We start from the raw sequence: 12,722 nt of genomic DNA on the forward strand, positions 1-12,722 counted from the left end.
TAACCTCCTACCAGTTTGGAACAGAATTGTACAAGAACATGAAAACTCATTTTTTAACTGCAAGTGTCCACCATGCTGTGGTGAGTAGTCAGTATTTATCAAAAAAGGGAGGAAGAGCAGTGGTCCAAAGTCTGTTTTAGGGTAGCCTGAATATCATCTTATTTTTAAAGATAATTTGGAAGAGATCCAAGAGTATTCCTCTAACAATGTCACCTTAATTCACATTTCAGTTTTCTTTCTTAAGTGAAGGCTGCTGAGATAAGGTTGGTTACCCTAAGCAGTGTGTAGCTCACAGAAGTTTACTACTGGCAATCATCACTCACTGAATGTTTGCAAGCTGACATGATATGGTTCTTAGGTGTGGAGGCTGTCAGTTATCTATTGCCTCAGTAGTGCTATATAGCAAATCAGCCCCAAGCTTGGCTTAAAGGAACCAGTTACTTCTCATAAGTCTGTACACTGGTGGAAGGTTCTGCTGATCTGGACTGACTGGGCTGATCCCAGATGGGTTGGCTCATGTGTCTGCAGTCAGTGGTAGGACAGACAGGACCTAACTAGTCATGGACTAGTTCTTGGCTGGCACTACTCAGTGGAAAGACCATTTGATCATTCCTACCAAGCTCTGGGCTATTCCTATATTTTGATGGGGGTTAAATTAGACATTCTCAGACCTTAATATGTATATAAATCATACCTGGAGATTTTTAGAAATTACAGATTTTGATTCAGAAGGTTTGGGACAGGGGCCCGAGATTTTGAAATTCTATCAAGTTACCAGGTGATGCCATGCTCCTGGCCCTCAGAACGCATCCAGAACAGTGAGAGTTATAGTTAAGACACCAAGGCTATGATGAGCTGCTCTGTGACATTTGGCATTGACTTATTTGCTGTGGCTATCTGGTAAATATATGTGTGACTGATCCTTGAGAAGTCAATTTAGAAAACAGGTCCATGGGAAGTTTCCACCCCTATCCTCAATCAGCAGCAACACCACAAGTTCATCTAAAAGCTGGCTTCTAGGTTCTCCGCATGTTTGCCGATCTGAGCTCTCACCCTATGCATTTATTGCAGCCTCATAGAGAAGAGCTTCCTATGAAATTATTTATTTCAAGCTCCTAGCCAACAGGTGAAATCTCCCCTCTCTCCCCTCCTGGTAAATGGTCACAGCAGCCTTTGACTACCTTGATGGCAGGGACTCGCTATTTCTAAAGGGGCCTGTTAACATTCAGGACAGCGTCCTTGAAAACAAAGTTCATCTTTCGGGCCGGTGCCGCGGCTCACTAGGCTAATCCTCCGCCTTGCGGCGCCGGCACACTGGGTTCTAGTCCCGGTTGGGGCACCGGATTCTGTCCCGGTTGCCCCTCTTCCAGGCCAGCTCTCTGCTGTGGCCAGGGAGTGCAGTGGAGGATGGCCCAAGTGCTTGGGCCCTGCACCCCATGGGAGACCAGGAGAAGCACCTGGCTCCTGCCATCGGATCAGCGCAGTGTGCCGACCACAGCGCGCCAGCCGCGGCGGCCATTGGAGGGTGAACCAACAGCAAAAGGAAGACCTTTCTCTCTGTTTCTCTCTCACTGTCCACTCTGCCTGTCATAAAAATAAATAAAATAATAAAAAAACAAAGTTCATCTTTCTGCTGAGTCAAAATCAATTTCTAGTAACCTTGGCCCACCAAGCTCCAGGAGCCACCTGCAGTGTTTCAAGTCAGCTAGCTCCCTCTTGCTCAGGTTGGCCTCCCTAACATTGTAGATAGCAGCTGTGCCTCCTTTCCTCTCTTCTCCAGTTGACCTCTCCAGCTCAAAGTCCTTCAATTGCTCTAAGGGCTCCGTTTTTATTGTTTGTACTAAACTTTTCTGGGCATGACCCTGTTGGTCGGTATTCCTCTTAAAAATGGTGCCTGGTCCATATCCAAGAGAATTGAAAACAGACTCTTGGAAAATATTCATACCTTCAGGTCATAGCAGCATTATTTGCAGTAGACAAAAGGTAGACCCAACTCATGCCATCAGCGGATGAGTGGACAAGCAAAATGTGATTTAATTTAATTAAATGCCATGGAATACTATCCAACCTTGCAAAGGAGGGGAATTCTGACCTATGCTACAACGTGGATGAGTCTTGAGTAGATGGCGCTAACTGAAATAAGCTGGTCACAAAAGAACAAATACTGTAGGAATCCACTTACATGAGGTACTGAAAGTAGTCACCTCCACAGAAATGCAGTGCTGATTTCCAGGTACCCGAAGGAGAAAAGGGAGCTTCTATTTAGGGGGTATAGAGTTTCAGTTTCACATGATAGACTATTGTACAACACTGTTCATGTGCTGAACACTGCCGAACTCAACAATGGTTAGCAAACTTTGTGTATTTTACAATTAAAAAAAAATAGTGCCCAGATCTAGATAGAGCCTTCCAGAAGTGTTAAGGTTAATGCACACTACACCAGGGTTATGATTTTCCTTTCATCGCCAACCCCCTCCATTTCTATACTGCAGCTTTGGATTATGGGCGCCACCCTTCTCAGTAGTCAGATAGTCACGTTGTACGTGTAGTCCAGTAACACCCTCAGCTCCTCTTCACATGGATTTCTGCCACACTGTCTTCAAATAACATAACTGACTTCTCTAGTTTCTACCTGTCTTTAAGAAAATATTATATATGGATGAGATGGCCATCTTTTAAAAATTACACTTTCTCTCGCATACTGTTTTATGTGCCTTTTATTTCCAAAAAAATAAATAAAAACTTTGATATTGGTCTTAAATCATTTCAAAGGAAGCTCACGAATATCTGTGTATCAGTAAACTTATGAGTAGTATCTAAGGATCTAAATTTATGGATAGTACTTGTGCCAGTATTTCTGTCTTCAAGCTGATATTTCTTTATTTAGTAATGCTTTAGCACTCTTGGCAAAACATACTAATAAAAACAACTCTTTACTTCCCAATGAAAACCTAAACACAAGCATGGTGGGTCATCCACTTTTGATGCTCTAATTTGTAGGAAACCCTCAGTAAAGAAACCACTGGCTTGAGAACAAAAGTGTCAAACACAGACACAGTCTTCTAATTTATTGATGACCATTAACCCAAACAGCAAATACTGCGATTCAAACCTCTATTGCTTTCATGCCATTGGCAGGTGTAATCATCTTTCTTTGAGTCTCATGTTTACCTATGTTTTGAAATTCCCCAGGTTACTAAATATATTTAGCTCTCCTTTTCTCAAGTTCCAACAACTACTTTGGTTCTTTTTTTCTTTTTGTTCTAGAGGCATATAGTTGTGTTTGAGTTTGTTTGGAAAAGCCAAGTGCAAGTGAGATAAAAAGGTGCTCACGAAGGGAATTGTGGTGTAGTTTCCAAAAGCTACCTGTTGCAGGAAATGTAATTTCCAGAGCCTCTTGGATGAAAAGGCTTGTAAGAGCTCAGTCACACTTCGCAATTACAGAAAATTGTTAGTTGCATTTAAGTCAATCAACTATACAAATAGACCAATTTTGGTTTTAAAAAAATGTTATCCCAGAATATCTATGGGTCAAGTCATTCAGGTGCCACTCACAGCAAAGACAATTTACTACCTCTGCACCACAAAAAGGAAGGTGAGTGAATCATTTACAGTTGTTTTGAGAATGCCAATGTAACAGCAGTTTACACTCAGTATTTTTTTTCTTCAAATAAAGATCACCAACTCTAAGAAAAAAGTTCCAATATAACTATGAAAGGTCACCAAAAAAAAAAAAATACTTACTTTAAACTCAAGGAGTAAAATGAGGACTATCAGTCCAGTGGTTCCTAGATTTTGTATCCTGGGTTTTGGTGACTTTCTATGATTTGTTCATTAAAGTGGATATTGATAGGTAAATCTCTTCATCCTGATGACTTTCTACATAGTGACAGAGAGACAGGGAGGGTAAAATCATGAATTCTTGTGCTCAGGGCAAAATCAAGACAATGTTTAAAATAAACTCAAAGTTACTGTTGATAATGCAAGAAATGCATACTTTCAATTTTCCCCGCAAATTCATTTAGATCTCCTGTGTATGTAAAATGAAGCTCTGAGGGGGAAAATGGCTGGACCCACTCAAGTTACACTTGAGTGAATAAACCTGTGGCCTGGTTATGGTTGCTGTGGGAGCTATAACTTTATCCCGATTTTTAATGTGTAACTTGTTGTCCAGAGGTGGTGATTGTTTTCGTCTTCTCCATATGGAATATCTGTGACATGGAAGAATGAGAATAACTAATGGAGATGGTTGACTTTTGCAACACTGTGCTTCCTTAGGATGCTCGCTGTGCAGAGTTCACGGGGGCTTGACCAAGTTTCCGGGGAGGTAAGGTCATGGGACACAGACGCATCCTTTGGCTCTGTTGAAAAGGAGCAAAGAGATAATGACTTGTGAACTTGCATTAACTTCTCTACGATGTCCAGACAGGGAAAAAGGAATACATTCAAGGCTATTTCTTATGCTCCCTCTGTAATTTGGACCTTTCTCAGTTAAATGCAGGAAGGAATTAGGAGAAAAAGCAATGAGGGAAGGAACTACCTTTCACCAAACATAGTTTCACCAAACTACGTCATCACCATGCCCTACCCATAGCCTTTCTCTCTATGGTGGGTAAATCCACTATTTTGGTATTGTCTACTGTGTTTTCAGCACCCTGAACGATACCTGGCACATCACTAGCTATTCCCCCAACACTTGATAATGAAAATTTTCAAACAGAATACTTTGAGAGAATTATGCAGTGAACAGCAGTGTAACACCTAGATTCTACCATTAGTAGTTTACCATCCTGCTTTAGCATGTACTGTTTATCCGCCCAACCATCTTCTCCAATCCTATACAACTTTAGGCATTTTGAAATAAGTTGCAGACACTATTTCACAACCCCCTAAGAAGTCTACACTCACATAACTGGAGGTTTTTTTTTTCTCTTTTGAATATACAAGTATGATGAAATGCACCCACCTTAAATGTGCTACTCAGTGAATTTTGACAAATGCATACAGCTGTGTAATGAAACCCTATCAAGATATAGCACTTCATCATGCCCTACCTCTAGAAGAGCCTCACACCCATCCCAGGCAATTTCTACCCGCCCCTCGTGAAATCACCCCTGTGGTATTTTTCCCCATAGACTAGTTTTGCCTGTTTCAAAACTTCATAGAAGTGGGTTTATTCAGGATGTATCTGGCTTATTTCACTCAGCATATTTTTTTAGATCAGCTATGTCCCTATGTGAACGACAGTTTTCAGTAAATATTGATTAGCTGATTTTTGTTTTTGATTAGGAATTCCAGTTGCTTATATTAATTAAATACAGTTAATGTAGCTTGAATACCTCTTGTTAAGCCCTTTGGGGGTTCAGGGTTGCTGTCAGTGAATGACTGAGTAAAGGCGGGGGAAGTTTGGTGAAAAAAGGAAAACAAGGTAGCTTCCTTTTAGAATTGAAGGAGAAAGGTGTTTGAGGATGGTTATGATGCGAGCACACGAGGCCGGCCTCTCCCGGACTCTCAGGTGGAGGTGTGATGTGCACCCACACGTGGAAGGCTTTACCCACAGCAGCTTAGGTGACGGGGATCTCCACGGCTGACCTCAGCAGCAGTTCCCCATTCTCCAGGGAGGGAGGCTGCGAACTGGCTGTGAGGAAGTGACAGGTCAGAGCTCCCCTTCAGCATCTGTTGCCGCAAACGTGACTGGCTTTTTTGGGGGAGTCCCAATTACTTGGAAGAGCCCCAACAGAAAATTTTCAAAAGAATCCCCGCAAATCCGCAACTACCTTCCCTCAAAGTGAGTTCCCAGGCTAAGAGAACTCCATACTATTTGCCATGAGAGTTTATTACTGACTTGACATTCCTGTTAAGATAAATCAGGTGGGTTTTAACCTCTGAGAAATCCATATTGTTTCCTATTAGTCAAATAGGCTAAATCACCGCTAGACTGGAGCTGACCTCGGTTTACAGGTAACTCATGATTGCTACCCCGAGGCACCTGCAACCCAAGGCAGCCTCCCAGGCTAAGCAGGGGGCTGGGTATACACTCTTCAACTAAAAGCAAGGCTCCATTCCCTACTTCCTGAGAGGCGTAGGTACAGAATTGCATTCAGAAGGAACCATGCATTTCCTTAAAATGCAAAGAATGTGCATTTCAGGACCACAGCAGCTTTCTTTGTGATTTGGTCTCCGGCGCCCCCCCGCCCCCCCCCCCCCCCCAGGAGCGCGTTTTGTACTAACGCTCTAACAGGGATTCTGGGCATAGAAGTGAGAAGGGGGATAGGAAGTGGGGGAGACTGCTATTTCTGGAAACTTCGGTCAAAGCTAGTTGGGACTGCACTTAACTGGATGCATCTGGGACAACTGGTGGGAGGAGGATGGGGCACATCCAAACTCCCAAGTTTTTGCTGCCTTGCCAGCTGCTAACATGACCAGTGCTAAACCCTTCTAAAATACGGATTCATTTTCTCAGGATCGATCGAGATGGGACGTTTTAACCATGAAAAAAAGCACTGTTCTTCAGCACATCTTGTTTTTCTGTTTGGCTGTTATATGCAGGTTCCTCACCATCCTTCCTAGACTCGAATCAATGTCAAGGAGTGCCTTGCTTGATTCCCCATAAAGATGACATCGGGCACTGAAATACTGTGCACGTCGAGTTTCCCATCAAATGCAGGAAGTAGGTAACTACAGACCACCCGCTGTTCTGTCTTTCAGTAACTCAGCACGTTGGAAACTGCTTTCCCTTGACCCTATAGCCGCCACCCATCACGCCTCACAGCCCCAAACTGGCCGCCGAATCATCAGGCATTTTGGCAGCACACGCCCAGTGCAAGCTAAATCTTTATCCACCGTCCAGTGGGCTGAGAGTTCATGATGTACTTTCCTGCGAGGGAAATCCATGCTTTCCCAAAGAGCTCCCCTCACACGCAGCAGCAAATCCATAGGGAGAGGGCTCGGCTGAGTCTTCAGCCAGCCTCAGGGTTCCCTTTGCCCTTGATGACGACCCAAAGCGTCGTCTGTTCACCGCCAAGGCGAGCCTAGCATCGGTGCCCACCGCCGCCCCCAGAAAAGCCAAGTCCAGTGCCGGCTAGGGCGGTGAGACGGTGCCTGCCAGGCCCACCGCCTGCCACCCAGCGAGCGGCTCGGAGGCCGCCTACAGGTGCAAACCGGGCACTGCGGTCCCGGCGGCGCGGCGCGGAAGGTGTGCAAGCCCACCTCCACCTCCGTCAGCCCTTCTTCCAGCCTGAACCGGGCTCCGGCTGGCCCGCCGCTCGCCGCGGCTAGCAAAGGAAGCCCGCAGCCCTCGCAGGTTCCGCAGACTCGGATTTGGGAGGGGGAGGGGCGCGGCCAAGGCTTCCCCCTCGAGTCTGCGGCCAGCCTGGCTCCGGGCAAGTTTTTTTCCCAAAGTTCCCAAGCCGCGTCTAAGCCCAGGTCGCCTCCGCAAGGGCGAGCAGACGGCGGCAAGCGCGCCAGCCTCGCCGCCGCCAGCCGAGCGCTCTGGGCGGCTCGCTCGCTCCCGGCAAGCGGGCCGGGCTCCCGGCGGCCAGGCCCTCCTCCAGGGGCGAAAGCCGCAGCTGACGCAGGCGGCTCGGAAGGCGGAAGCCGTCCCGCTCCGGCCGCTCGGGCAGCGCCGCGGCGTCTACACCTGGGGCCCCGACGTGCCCGGGGCGCGGTCCCCGTGGAGGAGCGGGGGGCGGCCGCGGCGCCCCGGAGCAGCGGCTGCGCGCTCTCCCTTCCCGGCGCTCCCGTGGACACGGGCTTGCGGTGGGGGGCCCTGGACGTCCACGAGCCCCGGGCCCCTTCCAAGTTCCTCCCCGCGCCGGCCCCCTCCCCGTCCACCAGGAGGGAAGGGGCGTGTCCCAAGAACTCACGGCCCCTCATGAATATTCATAAGCGCATGCGCTTTGCCGCGCGTGCTGGGTAGAGGTGGCCAGCGCGAGCCGCGGCTCCCAGACCGGCGCTCCGGGTCCCTCTCCGAGAGCCAGGCGGGCACGCGTCATTGTGTTACCTGCAGCCGGCCGGCCGGCGAGCTAGGCTCGGGTTTTTTTTTTTTCCCCTCCCTCCTTCTTCTCCCCCCCTTCCCATGCAGCTGATCTGAAAGGGAATAAAAGGCTGCGCATAACCATAATAATAAAAGAAGGGGAGCGTGAGCGAAGGAAAGAAAGCCGGGAGGTGGAAGAGGAGGGGGAGCGCCTCAAAGAAGCGATCAGAATAATAAAAGGAGGCCGGGCTCTCCGCCTTCTGGAACGGGCCGCTCCTGAAAGGGCTTTTGAAAAGTGGTGTTGTTTTCCAGTCGTGCATGCTCCAATCGGCGGAGTATATTAGAGCCGGGACGCGGCGGCCGCGGGGGCAGCGGCGACGGCAGCACCGGCGGCAGCAGCAGCGCGAGCAGCAGCAGCGGCAGCAGCAGCAGCGGCGGCGGCGGTGGCGTCCCCAGTGCGCGCGGCGCGCGGCGCAGCGATGCGGTCCCCACGGACGCGCGGCCGGCCCGGGCGCCCCCTGAGCCTCCTGCTCGCCCTGCTCTGTGCCCTGCGAGCCAAGGTAGGAGCCTCGCGCCGGGGCCTCCCTCCTGGCCGACCCCCCACCCCCACCCCTTACCCTCGTGGGCGCCCCGGCCGCGGGCGACGACACGAGCCCGTGGGTGCCCGGCCCCCCGAGCCCGAGAGGCTGCGCCTGGGCGGGAGCGCTCCTGCTACCCCTTGGGCAGCCCCGGGGGCACATTCCCCGGGCCGTAGTCGGATTTTTTTTTTTTCCTCCCCTCGCACTTGTGCGTTTTGTTCCCCCAGAATCACGTTGGGCCCTCGAAGCCAGTTTTCCAGAATTATTTTCACTTGGCGCCGAGGGCTCGCCGGGGCGGGCGGGCGGGCGGGCTGGGAGTCGCCGCCTCCACCCCCCGAGAAAACAACTTTCTCCCGCGCTGACCTGCCTCCCTCGCTCGCCGGCAGGTGTGCGGCGCCTCGGGTCAGTTCGAGTTGGAGATCCTGTCCATGCAGAACGTGAACGGGGAGCTGCAGAACGGGAACTGTTGCGGAGGTGCCCGCAACCCGGGGGACCGCAAGTGCACCCGCGACGAGTGTGACACGTACTTCAAAGTGTGCCTCAAGGAGTACCAGTCCCGCGTCACGGCCGGGGGCCCCTGCAGCTTCGGCTCGGGGTCCACGCCTGTCATCGGGGGCAACACCTTCAACCTCAAAGCCAGCCGCGGCAACGACCGCAACCGCATCGTGCTGCCTTTCAGTTTCGCCTGGCCGGTGAGTGGCCCCCTCTCCGCGCCACAGGCTCGGCGCTCGCGCGCCCGGCCCCGCGTGGCCTTTGCGAGACCGAGGTAAAAGCCCCCTGCCTTGCAACTCTGCGCCGACTGCGCGCGGCTTTCGGGGCGACGGATCCGGCAGCGGAGACTCCATTCGGAGAGTTAAGACTTGCGGGGCTGGGGCCCCATCTCCGCTGGTGTTTGCCTCGCGCGCCCAAGAGGGCACCCCCAGAAGGGGTAACGATTGCCACGCTCGCGGGAAGGCCGGTTTCAACTGGCCCCGGAGTCCACGCAGGCCCCCACCCCCGTGCCCCTGGAGCCAGGAGGTCCCTGGAGGTGATCTATTCGCTTCGCCGCTTAAACCCGGTGCGCCGCGGAGGGCGAGCCGACGCAGCTCTGGGCTGTGAACGCCGTCCAAATTGGCACTCTCCCTTTTCCCGTGAGCGGCCGGGAGGGCGGGTGTGTCCTTCCTGGAGGGTGTGTGTGTGTGTTGGGGGGCAGGGGGAGCCCGTTTCCCGCTGCTCCCTGGAAATCTCGGTGGGTGCGGGGGCGCTCTCCTGGCGGGGCGTGAGGGGCCTGGGGGCGGCCGCCGCGGGCTGCAGGCCCGGGAACCCCCGCCCCCTGCCGGCCCCTTCCTGCCCCCGCCCCCGCGCGGCGAAGCCCTTGTGGCCTCACTTCCAGCGGTTCCCGGGCCCTGGAACAGCTGTGTTTGCAAACTTCCCCGGGAAGGGCGGGCACACGCCCTCGTCCGGCGGGCGCGCGGTCCCCAGAAAGTTCGCAGGCCTTGCCAAGGGTTTTGCAAGGGGCAGCTCGCTAGAGGTAGTGCTTGCAGCGCGAGTGCGTGAACCTTCAACTCCCCCCCACCCCCACCCCTCCCTCCGCCATCATCCCAGAGGAGCTCGAGGCCCGGGCCCAGCTGGCAAAGCTGCAGCAAGGCCCTTACAACATCTCAAAATGGGTGGAAGGAAGATGGGTGCGATTGCAGAAGGGGAGGAAAGGGAAATGTTGGGGGTGTGCCCCGCGCCGGGCTCCCGCTGTCCAGGAGGCGTGACTCATTGCCAGGGCCGGGGCTGGGCGGGAGGGTGGTGGGAGGGGAGCTCGGCGCCCCCGAGGGTTGCTTTTCACCACGTGCTCTGGTGGGATGCGCTCTGCTGCCTCCTATCCGCCGGCCGGGGCTGTGGCTCCGCAACTGTGGGAGCGGAGGGCAGAGGTGTGCGTGAAACTTAGGGCGGCCGTTAATGTCCACGCTTCCAGGAGCCGGCGTTCTGAAATGCTCTCTGCTTTGAGTGACATCAGACCGTAATCAAAAACATGCCCTGGAATGGGTCGCACTAGATGTGAATTAGTGGATAAACAACGCGCCGCGCCGCGTGTGGAATTCTGAGCTCTGAAAGCGTTTTCTGCTGCGGGATTTCACTTTTACAAAGACTGTTTATCTTGTTTGTTAATCCCTTATTAGGGAGAACTTTAAGCTACAGAAGTTGGCCACCTTTAAATCTGGCTGGGCCCAAGCCGCGTGTGAATGCTGACTAACCTTGAACTGGTGTTTAGAGTTTAGGGGGAAGGGGCCTGCAGGTGGTGCCACCCTGGGAGGATCAGCCCAGAGCCCCTTGCTTTTCACAAGACCATAAAAGGAATCTTGTTAGTGATTTGAAAAAGCTGCGGGCCTGGCTGAGGTTTCTTCTATGAAGTAGGGTCAGAGGTGGCTTACAGGAAAAACTGGAAGCCTTGCTTGCCAGGCTGGCGGAGGACAAGTGGCCCAAGAAGGGGGTCTGTCCCTCTTTTGACACTGGACAGAGGGTCCTCTGGACGAGGAGCGGAAGTGGGGTGAGAGGGCAGGGCAAGGTGATTTGGTGGTACTCTTCTGTGGTTTGGGGCCTCACGGGTCACCAACCATGAAATAGACTCTTTGGCTTTGCTACTATGGGGGAGACTGCTGGGGCAATCCTCAGAGTGTGGTTGTTTTGAAGTCGGGCCAAATGCATGTATCACTCGCAAACAAGTCGCCACCCTTCTGCCCCAAAAAGGCCTCCCGTGAAACATAAACCCTGCTTCCCAAGAGAAACTGGAGTGTAGGTGCCGTGTTCAAATTTGTTTTCCCGTGTGTGGCTTGGAGAAACCCTGCCACCAGCAACGTGGGACAATGATTCCAGGGTGCGCGTCCACTGGAAAGCACTTAGGTAGCTAAGCTGGTATTGAAGTAGACAGCACTTTTTTGTGCGGTCTGGCAGTTGATAAGTGGATCTTTCTAAAGCTGATTTTTGGGCTAGGTTATAAGTGAACTTAGTGTGGAACTCCAGAGGTAGTGAATGGAAGATATGTGATGTGAAAGTAAGAACTCCCAAACCCCCGGACTTCTACCTCCATCCCCCAGCCCCCCATGCTGCCGGCCCCTGTGCAGCCACAGTTCCCATCTGTGTGCATCCTCCCAAATTTGCTGACGCTGGAAGAGCTGTTTGTTGGTTGTGTTGCAGGGGTAGGTCAGTTAGAGAAGGTCATGCAATTCATGCCTTTTGTTTGGAAGTATAACCCCAATCAAACAACTGTTCACGTCCTGCAGAGGAAAAGGAGGAAACGATTTGGGTAGATATGAAACACAGTCCACATTCCAGCGCGCGTTGTGAGATGCTCTGTGGAGGTGGGCCTGCCCGCCCACCCGCCCCATCAGATCTGATCACTGTGCCCCATCAGATCTGATCACTGTGCCCCATCAGATCTGATCACTGTGCCCCATCAGATCTGATCACTATGCCCCATCAGATCTGATCACTACGCCCCATCAGATCTGATCACTACTGGCTTGGAGTCCCCTGCCCTGGCCCCTGTTTCGTGGTAGTTTTTGCTTTGCTTGTTCGTCTCTGCTCCAAGGGGCTTGACTTGAAGCGCCCGGCCTGATTTACGGTGCTCAGGTTGGGGGGACCAAGTGATAAGAACAGCATTGTGAGAGGTAATTGGGCTTAACAAGAAATGACTTGGGAATAATCATTCATGAATCACTGAAATGGTTAATTTGCACCTCTCAAAATTAGTGCTAAATCCCAGTAGTGCCTGCTTATTAAAACTGTATTAGTGTAATTGCCACGACTTTTTTTTTTTTTTTTTTTTTTTTGGGAATCCCAGAACCCTAGTTAGCTATATGGCTGAGTTTGTGGCCCTAGAGTGACTGGGTGGTGGCAGGGGCGGGGAACAATTGCAATACCTAACTTGTTAGTCTCCTATTTAAATACTGTTGGCCCTATTTAAAGGCTAGCTGAGATCAACTTTTTTTTTTTTTCTTTTTTTTTAAAAGAAGAATCTAATGAAATGTGATTCTTGCATACCAGAGGGGATGCCAGCTTTGGCTTCCTTCACATGTTAGGCCTGAATGACCAATTGCCAGGGCTTTGGGTAAATCAGCTGCCAGCATGTAAATCACAAAATACCATTGACAAGTCTTTGCCTTTATGCCTCCTGCTGCCTTCCCCAGTCCCTGAGGCTC

General features: G+C 51.4%; 1 protein-coding gene across 1 annotated transcript in view; it reads left to right on the top strand.

The window, feature by feature from the left end:
• The first annotated feature begins 8,454 nt into the window (after positions 1–8,454).
• Positions 8,455–12,722, top strand: part of JAG1 (jagged canonical Notch ligand 1) — a 35,407-nt gene continuing 31,139 nt past the window's right edge. The window contains exons 1-2 of the mRNA XM_062203868.1: positions 8,455–8,535; positions 8,940–9,245. Of these exons, the coding sequence (XP_062059852.1) occupies positions 8,455–8,535; positions 8,940–9,245 (387 nt within the window). The remainder of the gene's footprint in view (positions 8,536–8,939; positions 9,246–12,722) is intronic.

The sequence above is a fragment of the Lepus europaeus genome, chromosome 10, assembly GCF_033115175.1.
Source record: "Lepus europaeus isolate LE1 chromosome 10, mLepTim1.pri, whole genome shotgun sequence".
NCBI lineage: Eukaryota > Metazoa > Chordata > Mammalia > Lagomorpha > Leporidae > Lepus > Lepus europaeus.